This window comes from Boleophthalmus pectinirostris, unplaced genomic scaffold, assembly GCF_026225935.1.
Source record: "Boleophthalmus pectinirostris isolate CB_2022bp ecotype Guang Dong unplaced genomic scaffold, ASM2622593v1 HiC_scaffold_10, whole genome shotgun sequence".
In the NCBI taxonomy this organism is placed as follows: Eukaryota; Metazoa; Chordata; class Actinopteri; order Gobiiformes; family Gobiidae; genus Boleophthalmus; species Boleophthalmus pectinirostris.
The window spans coordinates 320,001-342,500 of NW_026570971.1; the positions used below are offsets into that span (position 1 = coordinate 320,001).

General features: G+C 47.6%; 4 protein-coding genes and 5 non-coding genes across 17 annotated transcripts in view; 6 read left to right on the forward strand and 3 right to left on the reverse strand.

Moving 5' to 3' along the window:
* cinp (cyclin-dependent kinase 2 interacting protein) overlaps nucleotides 1-1,910 on the reverse strand; it is a 16,655-nt gene extending 14,745 nt beyond the window's left edge. The window contains exon 1 of the mRNA XM_055160541.1: nucleotides 1,685-1,910. Within this exon, the coding sequence (XP_055016516.1) occupies nucleotides 1,685-1,691 (7 nt within the window). The 5' untranslated portion in view covers nucleotides 1,692-1,910. The remainder of the gene's footprint in view (nucleotides 1-1,684) is intronic.
* Nucleotides 1,911-2,167: 257 nt separating this feature from the next.
* On the forward strand, nucleotides 2,168-13,151 carry dkc1 (dyskeratosis congenita 1, dyskerin). 2 transcript variants are annotated; one of them, XM_055159733.1, is made up of 15 exons: nucleotides 2,168-2,271; nucleotides 2,856-2,908; nucleotides 3,097-3,183; nucleotides 5,400-5,491; nucleotides 5,574-5,758; nucleotides 6,422-6,486; nucleotides 8,060-8,186; nucleotides 8,266-8,396; nucleotides 8,798-8,941; nucleotides 9,981-10,101; nucleotides 11,445-11,563; nucleotides 11,779-11,882; nucleotides 12,266-12,296; nucleotides 12,386-12,553; nucleotides 12,990-13,151. In XM_055159733.1, exons 1-15 carry the CDS (start codon nucleotides 2,256-2,258, stop codon nucleotides 13,038-13,040), a joined length of 1,494 nt encoding a protein of 497 aa, XP_055015708.1. In that variant the 5' UTR covers nucleotides 2,168-2,255; the 3' UTR covers nucleotides 13,041-13,151. The 2 variants fall into 2 exon arrangements, with proteins under 2 accessions (XP_055015708.1, XP_055015711.1); XM_055159736.1 differs by lacking the exons at nucleotides 12,266-12,296; nucleotides 12,386-12,553; nucleotides 12,990-13,151 and having other exon boundaries at nucleotides 11,779-11,886.
* Nucleotides 4,928-5,132, forward strand: LOC129411494 (small nucleolar RNA SNORD17). The gene has a single exon (XR_008633320.1). It is a non-coding gene; the product is annotated as a small nucleolar RNA SNORD17 (small nucleolar RNA).
* Nucleotides 9,541-9,618, forward strand: LOC129411492 (small nucleolar RNA SNORD53/SNORD92). Its single transcript, XR_008633318.1, has one exon. It is a non-coding gene; the product is annotated as a small nucleolar RNA SNORD53/SNORD92 (small nucleolar RNA).
* On the forward strand, nucleotides 10,366-10,439 carry LOC129411484 (small nucleolar RNA SNORD83). The gene has a single exon (XR_008633312.1). It is a non-coding gene; the product is annotated as a small nucleolar RNA SNORD83 (small nucleolar RNA).
* Nucleotides 11,634-11,707, forward strand: LOC129411486 (small nucleolar RNA SNORD83). Its single transcript, XR_008633313.1, has one exon. It is a non-coding gene; the product is annotated as a small nucleolar RNA SNORD83 (small nucleolar RNA).
* Nucleotides 12,641-12,718, forward strand: LOC129411493 (small nucleolar RNA SNORD53/SNORD92). Its single transcript, XR_008633319.1, has one exon. It is a non-coding gene; the product is annotated as a small nucleolar RNA SNORD53/SNORD92 (small nucleolar RNA).
* A 302-nt stretch (nucleotides 13,152-13,453) lies between the features above and the next one.
* Nucleotides 13,454-16,628, reverse strand: dnajc27 (DnaJ (Hsp40) homolog, subfamily C, member 27). Its single transcript, XM_020936571.2, has 7 exons — nucleotides 16,243-16,628; nucleotides 15,869-15,951; nucleotides 15,679-15,748; nucleotides 15,086-15,250; nucleotides 14,729-14,851; nucleotides 14,349-14,509; nucleotides 13,454-13,895 (listed from the first exon to the last, which is right to left on the reverse strand). Exons 1-7 carry the CDS (start codon nucleotides 16,327-16,329, stop codon nucleotides 13,763-13,765), a joined length of 822 nt encoding a protein of 273 aa, XP_020792230.1. The 5' UTR covers nucleotides 16,330-16,628; the 3' UTR covers nucleotides 13,454-13,762.
* A 1,484-nt stretch (nucleotides 16,629-18,112) lies between these two features.
* Nucleotides 18,113-22,500, reverse strand: part of LOC110170887 (high affinity immunoglobulin epsilon receptor subunit gamma-like) — a 9,175-nt gene continuing 4,787 nt past the window's right edge. Inside the window, exons 4-10 of one of the 8 annotated variants that reach the window (XR_008633149.1) lie at nucleotides 22,043-22,084; nucleotides 21,273-21,335; nucleotides 20,863-20,898; nucleotides 20,070-20,123; nucleotides 19,744-19,776; nucleotides 19,180-19,286; nucleotides 18,113-19,129 (exon numbers count right to left, since the gene is read on the reverse strand). Coding sequence is in view for 5 of the 8 variants with exons in the window: in XM_055160976.1 (XP_055016951.1) it covers nucleotides 19,233-19,286; nucleotides 19,744-19,776; nucleotides 20,070-20,123; nucleotides 20,863-20,898; nucleotides 21,273-21,335; nucleotides 22,043-22,084 (282 nt within the window). In the remaining 3 variants the exon portion in view is untranslated. Of the gene's footprint in view, nucleotides 19,287-19,743; nucleotides 19,777-20,069; nucleotides 20,124-20,862; nucleotides 20,899-21,272; nucleotides 21,336-22,042; nucleotides 22,085-22,500 lie in introns of all 8 variants that reach the window. The other 7 variants (XR_008633147.1, XR_008633148.1, XM_055160976.1 and 4 more) reach the window with 7 other exon arrangements.

The following is a 22,500-nucleotide window of genomic DNA, read 5'->3' on the forward strand; positions in this document are numbered from 1 at the left end:
AACATATTAAACTGTTCCAGTCGGTTTTAAAAAACGTCTAAAGTTTGAAGAGTTTAGATTTTTGATTTGATTTTTTGTGACTTTGTGTTTTATTTTGTTTTGTTGAATAAATCAAACTGAAGAGTCGCAGTGAAACAAACGAGTCGCCCTCTAGTGACCCACACACACTAATGACCCATGCACACTAATGACCCACGCACACACACTAGTGACCCACGCACACACACTAATGACCCACGCACACTAATGACCCACACACACTAGTGACCCACGCACACACACTAGTGACCCACGCACACTAATGACCCACGCACACACGTGACCCACGCACACTAGTGACCCACACACACTGGTGACCCACGCACACTAATGACCCACGCACACACGTGACCCATGCACACTAGTGACCCACGCACACTAATGACCCACACACACACACTAATGACCCACGCACACTAGTGACCCACACACACTAATGACCCACGCACACTAATGACCCACGCACACTAGTGACCCACGCACACACACTAATGACCCACGCACACTAATGACCCACGCACACTAATGACCCACGCACACTAATGACCCACGCACACTCACACTAATGACCCACGCACACTAATGACCCACGCACTCACTAATGACCCACGCACACTAATGACCCACGCACACTAGTGACCCACGCACACACACTAATGACCCACGCACACTAATGACCCACGCACACTAGTGACCCACGCACACACACTAATGACCCACGCACACTAATGACCGATGCACACATTAATGACCCACGCACACTAATGACCGATGCACACATTAATGACCCACGCACACTAATGACCGATGCACACATTAATGACCCACGCACACTAAAGACCGATGCACACATTAATGACCCACGCACACTAATGACCGATGCACACATTAATGACCCACGCACACTAAAGACCGATGCACACATTAATGACCCACGCACACTAATGACCGATGCACACATTAATGACCCACGCACACTAAAGACCGATGCACACATTAATGACCCACGCACGAGGTCAGGGGTCAGGGTTTATTGGATCTGTACAAACAGGAAACAAAAACACAACGCGGCTCATTTCGAGGAAGCAGAACACTGCACCTGTCTGCACCTGTCTGCTCCTGTCTGCTCCTGTCTGCTCCTGTCTGCTGCCTCCTGTCTGCTCCTGTCTGCCCTGTCTGCTCCTGTCTGCTCCTGTCTGCCCCTGTCTGCTCCTGTCTGCCCCTGTCTGCTCCTGTCTGCCCCTGTCTGCTCCTGTCTGCTCCTGTCTGCCCCTGTCTGCTCCTGTCTGCTCCTGTCTGCTCCTGTCTGCCCCTGTCTGCTCCCTGTCTGCTCCTGTCTGCCCCTGTCCTGTCTGCTCTGTCTGCCCTGTCTGCTGTCTGCTCCTGTCTGCCCCTGTCTGCTCCTGTCTGCTCCTGTCTGCTCCTGTCTGCTCCTGTCCTGCCCCTGTCTGCCCCTGTCCTGCTCCTGTCTGCTGTCTGCTGTCTGCTCCTGTCTGCCCTGTCTGCCCCTGTCTGCTGTCTGCTCCTGTCTGCCCCTGTCTGCTCCTGTTGCCCTGTCTGCCTGTCTGCCCTGTCTGCTCCTGTCTGCCCTGTCTGCTGTCTGCTCCTGTCTGCCCCTGTCTGCTCCTGTCTGCTCCTGTCTCACCTTCCATGTCCCGGTGGTCTCGGGTCTCGGGTCAATTCTGCTCGGGGTCTACGGCGGGTCCTGGTCCCGGTCTTGGTCCTGGTCCCGGTCTTGGTCCCGGTCTTGGTCCCGGTCTTGGTCCTGGTCTTGGTCCTGGTCCAGTTCTGATCCGGGTCTGAGTCCCACGTGCGGCTGAGCGCGTGCACAGCTGCGTCAGTGTGAGAGCAGCGCCCCCTGCCGCCCCGGAAGAGACTGCGCATGCGTATGTGTTTAGGCACGTGACACGTGTTTATGTGTTGTTATGTGTAAATAAGTTTAATGTGTTTAAAACTTTAGTTTAAACATAATTCTACACGTGTACATTTTTATATTTCTATTATTAAACTTGTGCTTATCATGTTTATAAGTTTAAATAAGTTTAATGTGTTTAAAACTTTAGTTTAAACATAATTCTACTCGTGGACATTTTTATATTTACATTAAAGTGCAGTGTCTCTGTTTTGCCGCTGGGGGCGCTATGACCTCACCGGAAGTGCGTGTCTGGGGCGGAAGTTAAGCACGGCACGGCGCACGCGTGGTCAGTTGCAGGACGATGGCGGCGGTGGAAGGTGAGGCTCCTCGCGGCTCCTCGCGGCTCCGGGGAAACTCTGGAAAAATGTTTAGGCTTTAGCGTGGCTCGAGTCTGTGACCTGAGGCTCTGTGACCTGAGGCTCTGTGCACCAGGTCACACGCTGCGGGGTTACGCTCTTTATGACTCGAGTTTTAACGCGCCTCTGCGCCACAGACACGCGCCGAGTCCGTGACTCCTTAAATTCTTTTGCTGTTTTGGTTTGTGTTTATGACTCGAGTTCCCCACGGACCCGCGCCCTGACCCGCGCTCCGCGGGGATTCAAGTCTTTTTCTGCCGCAGAAAAACGCGTTTGTGCGCGTGTGCAGCGTCACCACGTGTCTCTCACGTGGAGCTCATACTGACTCCGGGTCCGACCCGCGCTCCGACTCCGGGTTTATTCCTTTACACACTTAAAGTTAAAGTGAAAGTTTGTCCACGCGGCGCGTCCACCACGTGTTTGTGGACACGAGCTCAAATCTGCTCCGGGTCAGACCGGGACTCGAGTCTCCAGGCTTTAAGTCTGCGGGACATTTTGTGTGCGCGTGAGCTCCCTCTGGTGTTTGTCTAAAATGTTTCTTTCAGTTTCAGTGAAAAAGAAGAAAAAGGCGAAGAAGGTGCACGAGGACGATGTGGGGGTGAGTCACGTGACCCACGTGAAAAGAAACTAACTTTGTAGGAGCGTCGTGTAGTGGTGTCTTATTTTGTAGGAGTCATGCAGTGGTGTCTTATTTTGTAGGAGTCATGCAGTGGTGTCTTATTTTGTAGGAGTCATGCAGTGGTGTCTTATTTTGTAGGAGTCATGCAGTGGTGTCTTATTTTGTAGGAGATCCAGCAGAGCGCAGACTTCCTGATCAAACCTGAGTCCAAAGCTGCGACTCTGGACACGTCACAATGGCCCCTCCTACTCAAGGTACGAACACACACAGGTGTGTGACGTGTGTGTATGTGTGTATGGTCTATAGTTGTACAGTTTGTGTGTGTATATGTGTGTGTGTATAGTGTGTATATATGTGTGTATATTAGAGCCCGACCGATATGGATTTTGTTGTGGCTGATATGAAGCCGATATAATGGGAGTTGGAGCTGCCGATATAATCACCGATATATTTAGTGATGGAAAAATTGACTGTAAATCTTGAATTGATTAAAAAACTTAGGTTTGTCTCTGGTGGATTCTAAATTGGGTTTATTTAGGCAACATTTATTGTTATTTTGACTCTTTACATCATATTTACAGACAGTAGTTTGGCCTAACGGCATTTTTGCATCACATTCTAGACACTAGTGATGGGTATTCGTTTTTTTTTTTAGAGAACCGGCTCTTTTGGCTCGGCTCACTAAAGCAGTTGGCTCTTTCGGCTCCCAAGCGACTCTTGACATTGTTTTGTTGCAAGCAGGACTGAACCAGGACTGAACCAGGACTGAGTGTCGGGACTCGGTCTCTATCTCTCTCCTGCACTCGAGCCCAAGATTAGTTCTGGTTTATTCATTTTATGCTGAACTGCAGCCAAATATGCACTTTTTTTTTATCCTATGCACACGCAGATTTCTGAAAGTTTCGTTTTCAGCTGCTGCTGCTGTTAAACTACGGGTCGACATGCGGCATGAAGAGAAAAAAGTGGGAAAAAGAGAAAACACGGCTCCCAATAAGAAACATGCTCCTGTTGTTCGCTCTAAGAGCCGCTTCAATCACGACCCATAACTCCTGCTAGTAAATAAACTATCGCTATTAGCCTTTAGCCGTAAATGCTGCGCGCCGCGGTAGTTAATTATATGCATAAATGTGGATCATTCACACGTCTATTCACAGCTCATTTACATATCAATACTGGTCCAGTAACAAATATACGGCCAATACAGTCACTTTACAATAGACCAATAGAAAACAGCCTGTTTATGTGCAGAGCTACAGCAGCTAACCGCTAACAAAACCTAAACTAGCTTCAAAGTCGACATATTTCCAACACTCAGACTCACACAGGCTCCTCCCACATCACACAGGCTCCTCCCACATCACAAATCTGCTCTAATAAATGTCCTTTTAATCCAGACTCAAACCGATTGTCCGTAAAAAGAAAATAATCTCAGTGTTTGGATCTGTGTCTGCAGGTGTAAACAAACACACGTGAGTGAAGTGACGTGACTCTGTGGTGTGTTCAGGGACAGTACGACACACACAGACAAATGACTCCGTAGATAAATACTGATGTGGAGTCACATATGAGGACATTTATCTGACTGTAAATTGGATTAAATGAACAGAATGTAGAGAGTCTAAGCTTTATAACGAGGTGTAACATGCCCACGTGAAATATCGGCCCCTATCAGCAAGTATATCGGCCGATAGCCGATATGTCTCCAGGTGCTCATATTGGCCGATAAATCGGTCGGGCTCTAGTGTGTATAGTGTGTGTATGTGTGTGTATAGTGTATATATATTCTATAGTTGTATAGTGTGTGTGTGTGTATAGTTGTACAGTTTGTGTGTGTATAGTGTGTGTGTGTGTGTATGTGTGTATAGTGTAGTGTGTATATATTCTATAGTTGTACAGTTTGAGGAAACCTGAGCCTGTAGAACAGTTGAAACTGAACCGGTTTTAAAGTTGTGGTGAAACTCTGAGGTACATTTAGACCAGCGCCCCCTGCTGGAGTCTGTGAGGTGATGAACCTGTTTATCCATTCTCTGAGCTCTGATTGGTCGGCGCTCGTTGTCACGGCGTCGCTCCCGTTCTGGGGGCGGGGCCTGTCCGCGCGGCGTTCGCGTCTCTCGGCGTTCTGCCGGTGAGACGTTTGAGCGACGCGCGGGAAAAGCGAACGCTGCTGCCGACGGGGCGGGGACGAGGAGATGGGGCTGATCACAGATTACTGCAGTACTGCAAATACTACTACAAATACTACTGCAATAGCTACTGTAGTACTAGAAATACTACACTGCTACAAATACTATTATAGTGCTACAAATACTGCTGATTATACTATAGTACTATAAATACTACTGCAGTACTGGGGGCCAGGACTGATCAGACATACTTAAAGTACAAATACTGTAAATATTGTACTGCAGTACTGTAGTACTTGAGACTCCAGATCTGATCACATTTTAAAATGAATTATTTTATTTTGTAGAATTTCGACAAACTGAACATCAGAACGAGTCACTACACGCCCCTGCCCAACGGCAGCAACCCCCTGAAGAGGAACATCCACGACTACGTCAGGTACTACGACTACGACTACTACGACATCCACGACTTGGTGTCTGGTCTTTGTCTTTGGTTCTGACCCGGTGTTGTGCCTCAGGTCAGGCTTTATAAACCTGGACAAACCGGCGAACCCGTCGTCTCACGAGGTGGTGGCCTGGATCCGGAGGATTCTGCGCGTGGAGAAAACGGGTCACAGCGGAACCCTCGACCCGAAAGTCACGGGCTGCCTCATCGTGTGTGTGGACCGAGCCACACGACTCGTCAAGAGCCAACAGAGCGCAGGTACATGCACACACACGACACGACGTGCACGCTGCACACACACGACGCACACGACGCACACACACACGACGTGCACGCTGCACACACACGACGTGCACGCTGCACACACACACGACGTGCACGCTGCACACACACGACGTGCACGCACACACACGACGTGCACGCTGCACACACACGACGTGCACGCTGCACACACACGACGCGCACACACGACGTGTACGCTGCACACACACGACGTGCACGCTGCACACACACACACGACGCACACACACACGACGTGCACGCTGCGCACACACGACGTGCACGCTGCACACACACACACGACGTGCACGCTGCACACACACACACGACGTGCACGCTGCACACACACGACGTGCACGCTGCACACGACACATGCACAGACGCACACACGACACATGCACAGACGCACACACACACGACACACGCACACACTGCCTCATCGTGTGTGTGGACTGAGACACAAGACAAGTCAAGAGCCAACAGAGCGCAGGCACACACAAGGCGCACACACACACGGCGCACACACACTGCCTCTCCACCGTCCCCTCACCGGTGTCACTCGTCTGTGTGGCCCCGCCCTTCTCCCAAGCTCCGCCCCCTGTGGGCCACAGTAACAAACAGCCAATCACTGCTCTGTTTCAGGTAAAGAGTATGTGGGCATCGTCCGGCTGCACAACGCCATCAGCTCCCAGCACGAGCTCGCCAAGGTACTACAAATACTGCCTGTACTACAAATACTGCCTGTACTACTACTGCCTGTACTACTACTGCCTGTACTACTACTGCCTGTACTACTACTGCCTGTACTACGACTGCCTGTACTACGACTGCCTGTACTACTACGACTGCCTGTACTACTACGACTGCCTGTACTACTACGACTGCCTGTACTACTACTACTACGGCTGCCTGTACTACTACGGCTGCCTGTACTACTACGGCTGCCTGTACTACTACGGCTGCCTGTACTACTACGGCTGCCTGTACTACTACTACTACTACGGCTGCCTGTACTACTACGGCTGCCTGTACTACTACTACGGCTGCCTGTACTACTACGGCTGCCTGTACTACTACGGCTGCCTGTACTACTACGGCTGCCTGTACTACTACGGCTGCCTGTACTACTACGGCTGCCTGTACTACTACGGCTGCCTGTACTACGGCTGCTGTACTACTACGGCTGCCTGTACTACTACGGCTGCCTGTACTACTACGGCTGCCTGTACTACTACGGCTGCCTGTACTACGGTGAGGCGGAGGAGCCGTAAATGCTGTAAATGTGATTGTGTATTTGCGTCAGATTTGATGGAGCTGAGAGTTTGAGCTCGTCAGCCGAGTGACTCTGGACTTTATTCTAAACCAGCGTCACTCAGGACTTTGAGATTCAGACATGTTTTTACTTTTGAAGCTGTTGCTTGGATTTTTCTTTTATCTAAAGTGTTAAAGCTTCATGTTTAATAGATTCTAAATTTGAAAACTCCTCAGTCGCAGAGTCGGCTGGGTGACGTTACACTTGACATGTTTTCTTTTATCTGGATGTTTTTGGGTTTTTTATCATTGGTTTTTCATAAAAATGAAATGAATGAATTGAGCATGACTCAAATAAAACAAACAAGTTTTGTGTGAAAATGCGTTTGAGTCGAGTCCCGCCTCCTGGATCAGAATCTGTCACCAAAAAAAACTTAAGCCGGAGTCAAAAGGACAAAATGTGGAAACGAAGTTTTCCAAAAGTGAGAACAGATCAGTAACAGATGAGTAAGAGTCACTGCCCCAGCGACAAAATACTTCAACACTTTTAAAACATGAATCATTTAAAAATGACAAAAGTTTAAGCCAAATCCTTCTGTTCGTTTTGCTCTGGAATTATGTAATTATGTTAAAATAAACTTACTTTTTTATTACTTTTTATTGAAATTAAACGTCTGATTATAAAATCACCCACAAATACGAGCTCCAAAGTACTAGAGGGACAAATACTACAAAAATACTGCATATAGTACTGCTACAGAGTACACATGTACACATGTACTGTGTTGTACTCTGCACCACAGTGTCTGCGCCGGTTCTGGTTCTACAGGGTTCAGTCCTGGACCTGATGATCTGAACCACGTACTCCACGTACTCCACGTACTACACGTACTACACGTACTACTATCAGAGTACTCTGAACACGTTCAGCCACAGTACACACACTATTCAGACTATACACACACTTGAGGTCACATGACTGTGAGCTCACAGCTGATTGGTTTAAACCTCGTGTTCTTCTTCTCTCAGGCCCTGGAGACTCTGACTGGAGCTCTGTTCCAGCGCCCCCCGCTGATCGCCGCCGTGAAGCGTCAGCTCCGAGTCAGGACCATCTACGAGAGCAAACTACTCGAGTACGACCCGGAGAAACGCCTCGGTCTGTACCTCCTCCTCCTCACTCCTCTCTCCTCTTCCTCATCTTCCTCACTCTTCATCTCTTCTTCTTCTTCGTGCAGGGATCTTCTGGGTGAGCTGTGAGGCGGGCACGTACATCAGGACGTTGTGTGTGCACGTGGGGCTGCTGCTGGGGGTGGGGGGGCAGATGCAGGAGCTCCGGAGGGTTCGCTCGGGCGTCCTGGGGGAGAAGGTGAGTCTGTGACCTCTGACCCAACCGACCTTTGACCCAGAGTGTTGAGTCTGGCCCCGGCTCTCGTCCGGACGCCGGTAATTAATCTCTGGAACAGGAAGTGCACGAGACCGAAGCGGCGCTCTGGACGCTCTGCGGTGACATCACTGCGGAGCGTTCTCATTGGACGCTGCCGTGTCTCTGCTGACATCACACGCCGCTTAAACGCAGTCAGGTCACGTTTGGAAATGGCGCCGAAACTTCCTCTGGGCTTTGGGCTCAGGTCGTGTTCGGCGTCGAGAGTCTGGAGACGAAATGTAGAAAAAATGAGTCAAAGTTTCACCGCACGAGTAACAGTGTGTTTGTGCATATGTCTGTAGGACTTGTAGTACTTGTAGTAATAGTACTTTTGTGTACTTCAGGATAACCTGGTGACGATGCACGACGTGCTGGACGCTCAGTGGCAGTTCGACCACAACAAAGACGAGTCGTACCTCAGACGAGTCATTTTCCCGCTCGAAAAACTCCTGACCTCACACAAACGCATCGTCATGAAGGACAGCGCCGTGAGTACCCCCCGAGAGGACACGGGCAGACGCACACACACAGAGACACACACACACGCAGACGCACACAGAGACAGACACACACGCGCACACACACAGAGACAGACACACACGCAGACACACACACACACAGAGACAGACACACACGCGCACACACACAGACAGACACACACGCAGACACACACACACACAGAGACAGACACACACGCGCACACACACAGAGACAGACACACACGCAGACACACACACACGCAGACACACACAGAGACAGACACACACGCGCACACACACAGAGACAGACACACACGCAGACACACACACACGCAGCACGCACACAGAGACACACAGAGACACGCACACACACAGAGACGCACACGCACACAGACACACACGCACGCACACACACAGAGACACACACGCACACAGAGACACGCACACACACAGAGACGCACACGCACACAGACAGACACACACACGCAGACAGACACACAGACGCACACGCACACAGACACACACACGCACACACACACGCACACGCACAGAGACAGAGACAGACACACACACGCAGACGCGCGCACGCAGACACACACACGGAGGAAGAGGAGTGATGAGGCTGGAGATGGTTTCGCATTTTCACTGAACTCTGTGATGTCATCATCTCTTGGCTGTCTGACCTCAAACCGACCAATCAAAGCAGACTCCGCCCACGCACTGTCCAATCAGAGCAGACTTCTGTGTTTTCATGTTTGCATTCACCTGGACGCACAAATCTAATGGGGCAAAGGTGATGATTGTGTGTGTGTGCGTTCAGGTGTGTGCGTGTTTGTGTGTGTTTGTGCGTTATGTGCGTCCAGTTTGTGCGTTCATGTGTGTGTTTGTGCGTTCATGTGTGTGTTTGTGCGTTCATGTGTGTGTGTGTTCACGTGTGTTTGTGTGTTCAGGTGTGTGTGTGTGTGTGTGTGTGTGTGTGTTCATGTGTGTGTGTGTGTTCATGTGTGTGTGTGTGTGTGTGTGTTCATGTGTGTGTTTGTGCGTCCAGGTGAATGCGATCTGTTACGGGGCGAAGGTGATGCTTCCTGGAGTCCTGAGGTACGAGGACGGAATCGAAGTGAATCAAGACGTCGTCATCATCACCACCAAAGGAGAGGCCATATGTACAGGTACTACAAATACTACTACTACTACTGCATGTACTACAGTACCACACACCACCAAAGGAGAGGCCATATGTACAGGTACTACAAATACTACTACTACTACTGCATGTACTACAGTACCACACACCACCAAAGGAGAGGCCATATGTACAGGTACTACTGCATATGCTATAATACTACTGTAGTACTAGTACACATATCAACCAAAAGAGCCTCCAGGTCCCATAGTGCTCAGGATTTGGTCTCTGGTCCTGGTCTGGTCCTGGTCCCACATGATGAGCTGATAGACTCATGAGCCTCTGGCCGTGCTGACCTCCATCTATCACCCGACTCTGATGGGACCTGGGGGACTCTGGGGGGGCCCTGGGGGGACTCTGGGGGGACTCTGGGGACTCTGGGGGGACTCTGGGGGGACTCTGGGGGGGCCATGTTCTCTGCAGAATGAGCCTCAGAGAAAAGTAAATTCTTAAATGTGCTCAGGTCAAGACAGTTTCACTTCATTAATTCTTTCATTTAATTCTTGCACATTTTCTTTAAAAACGACTTGAGAACTTTTCGCAGACTGTTTGACTGATGTGGATTTATTTTCCCCTCGTCTCTTTGACTCTGACGCTGTAAAGTTTCAGGAGGTGAAGTTTGAAGCTGCAGATGTTTCTTCTGTTTCAGCAGTGACTGTGCTTTGTTTAGACACATTTAGGACTGAAACGTGAGCTGTTTCACTCGTGTCGTGACTTGTGAGCACCGGCACCGTTGATAAATTGGTGTTTGTTTGTGTTTTTTCCCCCGGGTCGTTGACGCTGGAGTTTAACACTGAAGAACTGAAAGTCGGCTCCAAAAGGAGGTTTTAGATCAGGGGTGTCCAAACTTTTTTCATCAAGGGCCACATCTCTAAACAGACAAAGCAGAGGCTGAGTGAGGGGCCCGGGGGAGGGGCCCAACAGGGAATAACTGACACATGCAGGTTTAACATTTTAGTGTGAATAAAGTCTGGTTCATTCTAAGATCCTTAAAACCAAACACTAAATATTAAATATTCGCTTTATCAAGGCAGATTGTCAAAAAACTTGCAGTAAAAAAATAGTTTTTAAATGATGCAAGGTCATTTGGTGTCAATTCATTTGTTGGGCCAATTCACCTGGAAGTGTAAGGGCCAAGAAAAGTTTGTCTGAAGGCTGCATTTGGCCCACGGGCCATAGTTTGGACATGTCTGTTTTAGATTTTAGTACCAGGACTGAACAGTTTCAGTCAGTTTCTACTGAAAACCCAATTTTGGTCCCCAGCCCCAAGTGGCGCTCATGACCTGTGTGTGTTTTGTGTTCTGACAGTTGTTGTGTTGTGTTTTACAGCGGTGGCGCTCATGACCACGGCGGTCATCTCTTCGTGTGATCACGGCGTCGTGGCCAAAATCAAACGTGTGATTATGGAGCGAGACACTTACCCCAGGAAGTGGGGCCTGGGACCAAAGGTACACGTGTGTGTGTGTGTGTGTTTCTGTGTGCGTCTCCATGTGTTTGTGTGTCGGTCCTGGTCCTGGTCCCACATGATGAGCTGATAGACTCATGAGCCTCTGGCCGTGCTGACCTCCATCTATCACCCGACTCTGATGGGACCTGATGGGACCTGAGGGGACCTGAGGGGACCTGAGGGGACCTGAGGGACTAAACAGGCGTCTTGTTTCAGGCGAGTCAGAAGAAGATGATGATCCAGAAAGGTCTCCTGGACAAACACGGAAAACCCAATGGAAACACGCCGTCCGAGTGGAGCCACGAGCACCCGGAGTACAGGTGAGGTGCACCTGTCCCCCCCCCCCCCCCCCCCCCCCCCCCCCCCCCCCCAACTTGTTGTCCTCATGCAGATTTATCTGTGTAGCTGTTTGTCTGCACTAGTACTACTGCATATACTCCTACAGTTATCCTTGTGTAGTACTCGTAGTACTCGTAGTACTCGTAGTACTCGTAGTACTCGTACTCGTAGTCATGCAGACAGTTATCCCTGGTCGGGCTGTGGTGCTCTTTCAGGGAGTCGATCTGCGACAGAAAAACTCTGAGACACGGAGTGAGGTCACTGTGACCACGCCCCCTCTCTGCTGAGGACACGCCCCCTCACCTGTCAGGGGTCACCTGTGGTTTGTTCCTGTGTGTAATCTGCCCTTTGTCCTGTGTTTCAGTGTGAAGTCGGAGCCCGAGACCCCGGCCAAGGTCAGTCTGACCCCCCCCCCCCCCCCCTCCTCAGCCTGACCCCCCCCCCCCCCCCGAGCCTGACCCTGACCCCTGTGCTCGTCTTTCAGAGAAAACGTGACGACAGTGACTCAGACGCCGTGGAGACGCCCGCCACCGCCGCCGGAGACACAGAGACGAAGAAAGAAAAGAAGAAAAAGAAAAAAGAGAAAAAGATCAAAGTGGAGGAGGCGGAGCCAGAGGAGGGCGTGGCTACAGAGGAAACGGAGGCGCCCGAGGTGAGACCTGTGACCTCTGACCCCTGTAGTGCACGCACGCACGCACACACACACACACACACACACACACACACACACACACACACAGAGGAGTGATGAGGCTGGAGATGGTTTCGCATTTTCACTGAACTCTGTGATGTCATCATCTCTTGGCTGTCTGACCTCAGAACGACCAATCAGAGCAGACTCCGCCCACGCACTGTCCAATCAGAGCAGGCAATGTCATTGGATTTGGCCGTGGTTCACACTGAGCCTCGCGTGTGATTGGCCAAATCTGAAGTGTAAATATTTAACCCGACCCTGAAGGTTAAAGGTCACAGACGTTCGACGTCTGAGTCACGCCGCCGTCGAAATGAGCGACCTGACGGTTTTTGTTTAGCGCGAGTGCGCGCACACATCGTCCAATCAGAGCTGACCTGAGGTTTGTGTTTTTCAGGTGAAAAAGAAGAAGAAAAAGAAGAAACAGGAAGTGGACGGCTCAGAGTGAGAGCAGAGGATGATGGGAAACTGAACTGAAACTGAGTCTGGACTTTATTTTTGTAAAAAAAGTGTTTTTGTAAATATTTTATTTCTGAATAAACTTTTTATTTGTATCGATCTGAAGTCTGACCAGTGAGTGTTCTGAGTCAGGTCTGTGGAGAGGTGAACCCCGTCACAGGAGGGTTTGAGGGTCGGGCGCGCACACACACACACCCACACACTCTACATACACACACACACACACACATACACACACACACACACAATACATACACACACACAGACACACACACACACACACACACAGACGTCTAAACGAGGGCCTCAAACCAACAGGAAAATGGAACTTGAGTCAAAAGTCCTAAATGTAAAATGTGGTTTTGATGGAGCGAGACGCTAACAGGAGGCACACACGAGTCTGAACAGGAAACGTTTGGTCTCATTCTTTAGTTTGGCACAGAAACATGGCACAAAAAACAAGATCAAATAAAAATATAAAAATTCACTTTCAATATTTTACGAGGAGACGAGACGTCACAGGCATTTAAATAAACGGATAAATACTTAAATATTTCATAAATATTTCTGAACATGTTTGAGGTGTCACACTGAAAAACGTCCCGTTGGAGTTTTGTTTGGACGCTGTGGAAAAGTCCAGTCTGGCGGGCGCAGGCGGCACCCGTCTCTGTGCTCGGGGGGTCAGGGGTCAAAGAGCCCGACGCTTGATCTTTACTTGATGTTCTTGAGCAGACTGGTCCTGGCGTTGACCACGGCCTTAAACGCGTCTTCACTTCCTGGAGCCACACATTTGTCCGGATGCAGCAGCACGGCCAACTTCCTGTACGCTTTGTTCACTTCCTCCCTGCACAGGAAGTACAGCCGTCACTCACTCCTTCACTGTTACGATTATTTCTCTTATTTGTACATGTGATTATTTACATTTATAAATGTGATTATTTTATATCTGTACAGCTGCTTTGGACTTTTATGTTCACAAATAAAAAACTTTTAAAGCAACAAGTTTAAAGAACAGATGAAACCCAGAGCTGCTGTGGAGCGCCCTCAGGTGGACACTGACCTGTACTACACCAGTTTATTCGCCTCAAAACACATTTAAACGATGAGGCTTGAAGTAAACGTAACAACAGTTTAGTGTCACCTGTGTTTAAGTTTTAGTTTAAATTTCTTTATGCCCAATATAAATATTTATTTTGTGTTTCCTGTTTCTGTTTAAACTCACACACGAAGAGCAGGAAACTGTGAAACTGAACTTTATTGTGAAGGAATGCTCTGTTTTATTGTGAAAGGGCCTGACCTGGTGGCGCCGGGCTTGACCCCGAGCATGTCCCATGAGTCTTTGCTGTTGCGGATGCGGCGGATGGTGTCGGCCTGTTCCTTTGTGAATCCGGCGGTGCTTTCGGACACGGGACGCTTCCCGCCGTTTTCACACATGTCCACGATGGACGAGAAGAACGACTGAAACGAGAACGAGAAATAACAGGATACGCAAATGTTATACAGTAAATAATAGAATAAATAATATACACAAATATTTGAACAAATAATAAACAAATATGGAAGTTGGAACCAAATCTGAACGTGAGCTCTGGACAACGGGAGACACACGGGAGGGCATCTGACACACGGGGGACAGGGGAGCGTTACCACGGCGACGGGGGAGTTACAGGTCAGTACCTGGAACATCTCGCTGATGCCCTCTCCGCTCTGCGCCGACGTCTCAAAATAATGAAAACCTCTGGACTCGGCCCAAAGTCGCCCCTCCCCCTCGTCCACCACCCGCCGCTTCGACAGGTCCACCTGCAACACAAGAGTTCAGAGGTCACCCGCCGCTCCGACAGGTCCACCACCCGCCGCTCCAACACCTGTGGAAAACCTGAATCCCTCACACCTGTGGAGAACACAGAACCTGTTTTTAACCAATGAACTGAGAGACTGAGGCACGAGCCACACGGCGGGAGAAAGTGTGGGAAGGAGACACGATGTTCTCCATGTCAGGGTCGAGGGTCGGGGGTCAGGGGTCGGGGGTCGTACCTTGTTGGCGCACACACTGAACACGATGTTCTCCGTGTTGGTGCTGGAGCCCATCTCCTGCTTCATTTCCCCGAGCCACGAATCCAGCGCCTCGAAACTCTCCCTGAGCCCGACGTCGTACACGAGCAGCACGCCCTGAGAGTCTTTATAGAACTCATTACGCACCTGAAGAACACACAGGTTACTCCAGATGCCCTCCCGTCACACGCACACACCTCTGACCCCCGTTACTCCAGATGCCCTCCCGTGAGTGTTGTGTTCAGTCTTGTGGCCTGTTGTTACATTTTGTGGTCACCAGATGGAGCTCTTTCCTTTTTAATACATTAGTGTGAAACTGACGCTGAGGAAACTTTAACCACTGAGTTAGTCCTCCTGTGTGTCAGGTGCCCCCCCCCCCCCGTGTGTCAGGTGCCCCCCCGTAAAACATTAAAGCTGCTCTTTACAAACTTGTAGATGTTTCTCTGTAGACGAAGCTCTGACCCACGGCCTCGTGTCAGAAGGATCAATAGTAAGAGCTGCTCGAGTATCAATAGCATCAATAGTAGCAGTAAAGTAGAAGTAGTAAAGTTGAAGTATTTGTATGAAACACTGACCTCGTAGAAGAAGGGGTGTCCGGCCATGTCGAAAATATTCACTTTAATCTCTCGGTCCCTCACCTGGACTCTGCCAAACAACAGGACAGTGTTAGTCCCGGTCCAGTCCCGGTCCAGTCCCGGTCCAGTCCCGGCCCAGTCCCGGCCCAGTCCCGGTCCAGTCCCGGTCCAGTCCCGGCCCAGTCCTCACTTGGTGACGCCGTAGTCGATGCCGATGGTTGCCAGGTATTTGGGCACAAACCTCTTCTCACAGTAACGTTTTATGATGCAGCTCTGCACAAACACACGTCACATTTACACATGATTATAGAAGAAATATACAACAAATACACAATCCACACATAAAAACATAACAAATATAAAACATAACAAACATATAACATGTATAAACGTGTAAAATCACTTTAAACTCACAGTATAAACATATATAAATACATCGCCTCTAGAGGACAGACTGTACACGGTGCACTCCACTGTTTACAGTCTGTATTGTAGATTAAATAAGTGATAATAACATGTATAAATATAAATGTGTGGTTCGAACACAAGTGTTGAGGCTCGTACCTTTCCCACCTCCGCGTTCCCGAGGCTGATCACTTTGACACGCAGAGATTTCTTTGCTTCTCTGCGCTTCGTGGCCGCGGGCTCCATGTTTCATTCAACACTTTAAAATCACGACAACAAAATCACAACAAAATCACAAAATCACAACAAACCTGCGCGTCCAGAATCTGGGTTAATGCTAATGCTAATGCTAACTACGCTCACGAGCCCCGCGGACCCGGATCAAAGTCTAAACGTGTAGATCTGTGCTTTAACTCAGAGCCAGGGGCCCAGGGGCCCGGGGTCCCAGGGGTCCGGGGTCCGGGTTCCGGGTTTTTCTGGATCAAACTCGCGGCTGAGTCTCAGGACCGCTACTGCTAATATGCTAATGTTTTTAGCCGCATTGTTGTTACGCTGAAATACGTCCCCACAAAATGTGTTCCTACAAAATGTGTTCCCCCTCAACATATATATATATATATATATATATATATATATATATATATATATATATATATATATATATATATATATATATATATATATATATATTATATATATTTATTATTATTTTTTTTATTTTATTTTATTAATTTTTTTTTTTTCAAGTCTGGACTTTCTATCCAGGCCCGAGCGCCGGAGGCTGACGAAGGCAAAGCGATGCTCCAAGTGGCCGAAAAATTAAATGGTGCGACGTGACTCGACCGTAGTGACCAGGGACCCTCGCCATGACGTAGCAATGCGCCAGAAGTTTCCGAAAATGTTTAGTTTGTCGGCCAAAAAAAGCGATCATTCTCGATCGTTCTCGTATCAGAATTATTCTTATTATATTATTATAATTATTCTTTCTTTCTTATTATTATTTTTCTTCTAACCAATTCACCCATTTTTCACCCACTAAACAATAATAAAAAGTCCTGGAAATTGTTCTGGTAAAATCTGGTAAAACTCGCGCTTCTCTAAGTTTTGACTATTTCCATTTTCCAAACAGAAATAAAATGGTTCAGCCCCAAACGACTCAAAAATGCATTAGGGAATACGAATGACACACAAAAATTTGCATGTACAATCATGAAATTTGACACAGAAGTCGATCATGTCAAGACAAGGAAAAAATATTATTACACCAACACCGCGCGCTCCACTAGGGGGCAGTAATATTGGCTTAAAGTTTGCAAAGCTTTTACAAACTCCTCCGAGGGCGTTCGCCCGAGCGACCTCAAATCTGGTCCACATTATCTCAAGACGTAGAACATCAAAACTTATCCACATTTTTCACACACGTCTAAACCAGGTCTAAACCAGGTCTAAACCAGGTCTAAACCAGGTCTAAACCAGGTCTAAACCAGGTCTAAACCAGGTCTAAACCAGGTCTAAACCAGGTCTAAACCAGGTCTAAAACCAAGTCTAAACCAGGTCTAAACCAGGTCTAAACCAGGTCTAAACCAGGTCTAAACCAGGTCTAAACCAGTCTAAACCAGGTCTAAACCAGGTCTAAACCAGGTCTAAACCAGGTCTAAACCAGGTCTAAACCAGGTCTAAACCAGAGTCTGTAAAAACCCCACACACCACAGGATTTAGGCCCAGATTCGATTCTCTCAGAGTTTCCAGACAAGGCCAGATCCGACTTTGGGTGTGATTTAGTTTTTTCAATAACTAGATTTAGAAATGATGAAATGTTGAGCTCAGGGTTATTAGGGTCAGTGTGACACTATATTTATATTTATATTTAACACGAGAAGATACAAATAAATACTATATTTAAGGAGTGAAGTAAGTCAAATAAAAAGGTTTTATCTGTAAATATAAAATAAAGATGTGGTTCACAGACGTTACACTGGTTTTTACTCGTTTCTGATTATTTTGAGCAGATTTAAAGGAACGACAAGAGTCATGATTCATATTTTTATTGAGTAAAATCTAAAACACATTTTTAAAAAGATCTTTAAAAAGAACAAGTTAAAGCTTTGAAAAAGTGATTCTCAGGAAAAAACAGAGCTCAGTTTCACATGAGTTTTAAAATGATCACCTCAATCGTTTGTGTTTATCTGATTTCATGAACATTTGGACAAAGTATTTGTGAATCTGAGCCCTGGTGAAGGACTGTTGAAGCTTTTCTCAGAATTATTATAAAAAAATAAAAAAAAGTCAATGTGGATCAAAACAAGAAGCAAAACCATAAACTGTGTAAGACACATCCTGCTCGTGTGCCGGGATCTACAGTTCTACATCAGCCTACATCAGTCTACATTAGTCTACATCAGTCTACATCAGCCTACATCAGTCTACATCAGTCTACATCAGTCTACATCAGCCTACATCAGCAGTCTACATCAGTCTACATCAGCCTACATCAGCCTACATCAGTCTACATCAGTCTACATCAGCCTACATCAGCCTACATCAGCCTACATCAGCCTACATCAGTCTACATCAGTCTACATCAGTCTACATCAGCCTACATCAGTCTACATCAGTCTACATCAGCCTACATCAGTCTACATCAGTCTACATCAGCCTACATCAGTCTACATCAGTCTACATCAGCCTACATCAGTCTACATCAGTCTACATCAGTCTACATTAGTCTACATCAGCCTACATTAGTCTACATCAGTCTACATCAGCCTACATCAGTCTACATCAGTCTACATCAGTCTACATCAGTCTACATCAGTCTACATCAGTCTACATCAGCCTACATCAGTCTACATCAGTCTACATTAGTCTACATCAGCCTACATCAGCCTACATCAGTCTACATCAGTCTACATTAGTCTACATCAGTCTACATCAGTCTACATTAGTCTACATAAACTCGGACACCGTCAGTAAAAGTGTAAATGTGTAATTTTCTCAGAAACGCTGCTGCCCCCGCAGGCCTAAAGAAGCGCTGGACTGTAATGGCCTGCGGTGGCCTGCGGTGGCCTGCGGTGGCCTGCGGTGGCCTGCGGTGGCCTGCGGTGGCCTGCGGTGGCCTGCGGTGGCCTGCGGTGGCGCCGTAGAGCGGCTCAGTGTCCCGGGCGCAGGGAGTCGTACGTGTCTCTGGTGGCGGCGCTCAGACCCTGAAAGACAAACAAAGACTTGAGCTGCTCTCAACACACACTGTGATTTATTCATATTTCATAGATTCATGTGTGAACGTTTCATCAGGAGCATCAGATTTTACTCAAGTAAAAGTCATAAAATAATAATAATAAATAATGGAAATATGTTCATCCAAAGTGTAAAAAAATGTATTTTAATCATGTTTTTCCAACACAAAGGTGAGGAATATAAAGTACAGCGAGTCAGTACTAAACTCCAGTCTCCAGTTGTTTTGGTGAAATTTGAGCCGTGAGAAAAAGGTGCAAATGTCTGGACCGGAGCAGAACGTGTGTGTGTGTGTGTGTGTGTGTGTGTGTTGTGTGTGTGTGTGTGTGTGTGTGTGTGTGTGCGGTTTGACAAACTCAAAATAACGAAAATGAGGAAATGTTTTTGTTGATTCAAAAGAAAAGAGAAGATTTGTGAAGCTGATTTTACCTGATAAACCTGCTCATTCTTCCTCTGCCTCTGCTGAGAAAACACACACACGATCAGTCAGGAGTAACACACACACACACACACACACACACACAAACACACACACACACACAAACACACAAACACACTTAATTTAAATGTGATTAAAAGTGTTTAAAATTGATTGAATGTGTTTAAGAGTGTTCAAATGTGTTTCAATGTTATTAAATGTGATTAAAATAGATTAAAAGTGATTAAATGAGATTAAATGTGATTAAAAGTGTTGAAATGTGATTAAAAGTGTTGAAATGTGATTAAAAGTGTTGAAATGTGATTAAAAGTGGTACCTCTCGTCTGGGCAGCTCTCTGTACTCACTGTCCTCTCTGTTGGTGTTCAAACCCTGAGTTCAGAAGAAAACAACAAAACCAAACAAGTGTTTCAAAATAAAAACTCTTTTTAGATTTAAGATTTAAATAAAATAATAATAATTATAGCCACAGCTGCCCTGAGCCGTTTTTCTCTTTGGAGAATTATGAATAATTAAAACACAAATGAGAAACTAAAAGACGAATAGAAATGTTCCCGGGTCAGTTCAACGAAAACACCCAGAACCAAAAGTCTAAACTGTGACGTCCCAACAGAGTGAGGTCCACACGGGGGTGAGGTCAGGGTGAGGTCAGGGTGAGGTCAGGGTGAGGTCAGGGTGAGGTCATGGTGAGGTCAGGGTGAGGTCAGGGTGAGGTCAGGGAGGTCAGGGAGGTCAGGGTGAGGTCAGGGTGAGGTCAGGTGAGGTCAGGTGAGGTCAGGGTGAGGTCAGGTGAGGTCAGGGAGGTCAGGGTGGGTGAGGTCAGGTGAGGTCAGAGGTCAGGGTGAGGTCAGGGTGAGGTCAGGGTGAGGTCAGGGTGAGGTCAGGGTGAGGTCAGAGTGAGGTCAGGGTGAGGTCAGGGTGAGGTCAGGGTGAGGTCAGGTGAGGTCATGGTGAGGTCAGGGTGAGGTCAGGGTGAGGTCAGGGTGAGGTCAGGGTGAGGTCATGGTGAGGTCAGGGTGAGGTCAGGGTGAGGTCAGGGTGAGGTCAGGGTGAGGTCAGGGTGAGGTCAGAGTGAGGTCAGGGTGAGGTCATGGTGAGGTCAGGGTGTTACCGTGTACAAAGAGTCGCTGTGGTCCGCAGCCGGAGCCTGAAAAACACAAAATGAACTCAAATCAAAGTGACGCAATGTTTTACACTGCAAGTCTCCTTCAAGTCTGACCTGAGTCTGAGTCTGACCTGAGTCTGAGTCTGACCTGAGTCTGAGTCTGAAAAACTGTTGTAAAACTTGTCAATCTGTAAAAACAGAATCTGCGGTGAAGAAACGTCAGAAAGATTTTTACACTGAGTTTATTTCTGTAAAAACTCAGAGTGTTTCAGCAGGACAGAGGTCAGTGGTCAAAGGTCAGAGAGCGAGGTCACACTTTTTCCACACCCACTGAACTGGAGCCAGACTCCGTGGAGCCTAAACTCGCCCGTGATCACTTCCTGTTTGTTTTGTTCAGGTCTAAAGGAAAAACTCACCTGATTTTCTTTCCGAAGTCTGAGCCCCGCGTATCCACCGGACTCCTGATCCCTGTTCAGAGTCTGAACGCACAAAGCACATGACGCACAACGCACACGACGCACAACGCACACGACGCACAACGCACACGACGCACAACGCACACGACGCACAACGCACACAACACACAAGGCACACGACGCACAATGCACATGACGCACAACGACGCACAACGCACACACGACACACAACGCACACGACGCGCACATGCACATGACGCACACGACGCACACGACACAACGACGCACAACGCACACGACACACAACGCACACGACGCGCAACGCACACGACGCACATGACGCACAACGCACACGACACACAATGCACACGAAGCACAACGCACACGACGCACAACGCACACGACGCACACGACGCACAAAGACGCACAACGCACAGGACGCACAACACACGACACACACAGACACAACACACACAACATACATATACACAGAGATCATTATTGTCCTCATATTACAGTCAAATCATATTATTAAACATGATTAAAGATGATTAAAGATGATTAAACATAATTAAACATGATTAAACATAATTAAACATAATTAAACATAATTAAACATGATTAAACATAATTAATCATGATTAAACGTAATTAAACATGATTAAAGATGATTAAACATGATTAAACGTAATTAAACACGATTAAACATAATTAAAGATGATTAAATAAAAGTACGATGTGAAAGAGACTCAGGTTGATGTGAGACTCACCGTGTAAAGTGACTCGTCAGACTTCACTTTCCCTCTGAAAAACTAACACACACACAACACATGAACACAACCACACACCAGTAAACGCACAACTGTGTGTGTGTGTGTGTAAAAAAACTAACACACACCAACACCTGAACACAACAAACTAGCAAACGCACAACTGTGTGTGTAGTTGTATATTTGTGTATAGTTGTGTAGTTGGGTGTAGTTGTGTAGTGTGTGTGTGTGTGTGTATAGTTGTGTGTAATTGTTAAGTTGCGTACCTTCTCCCGCACACACAGCGCAGTGATGAAGACTCCGTGTGTGTTTAGTTGTGTAGTGTGTGTGTAGTTGTGTACTTGTGTATAGTTGTGTACCTTCTTGCGCAAGGCGGTGATGAAGAGTCTGTATGTGTATAGTTGTGTTGTGTGTGTGTGTAGTTGTGTGTGTATAGTTGTGTGTGTGTGTGTATAGTT

Coding starts and splice junctions, on each gene's coding strand:
- dkc1 (XM_055159733.1), top strand. Junction 3,184..5,399: donor AATGGCCCCTCCTACTCAAG/GTACGAACACAC, acceptor TTTATTTTGTAG/AATTTCGACAAACTGAACAT. Junction 5,759..6,421: donor CAAGAGCCAACAGAGCGCAG/GTACATGCACAC, acceptor GCTCTGTTTCAG/GTAAAGAGTATGTGGGCATC.
- dnajc27 (XM_020936571.2), bottom strand. CDS start 16,329: ATGGAGCCCGCGGCCACGAAGCGCAGAGAAGCAAAGAAATCTCTGCGT. Junction 15,251..15,678: donor GACACCCCTTCTTCTACGAG/GTCAGTGTTTCA, acceptor TGTGTTCTTCAG/GTGCGTAATGAGTTCTATAA. Junction 13,896..14,348: donor GTCAAGCCCGGCGCCACCAG/GTCAGGCCCTTT, acceptor CTTCCTGTGCAG/GGAGGAAGTGAACAAAGCGT.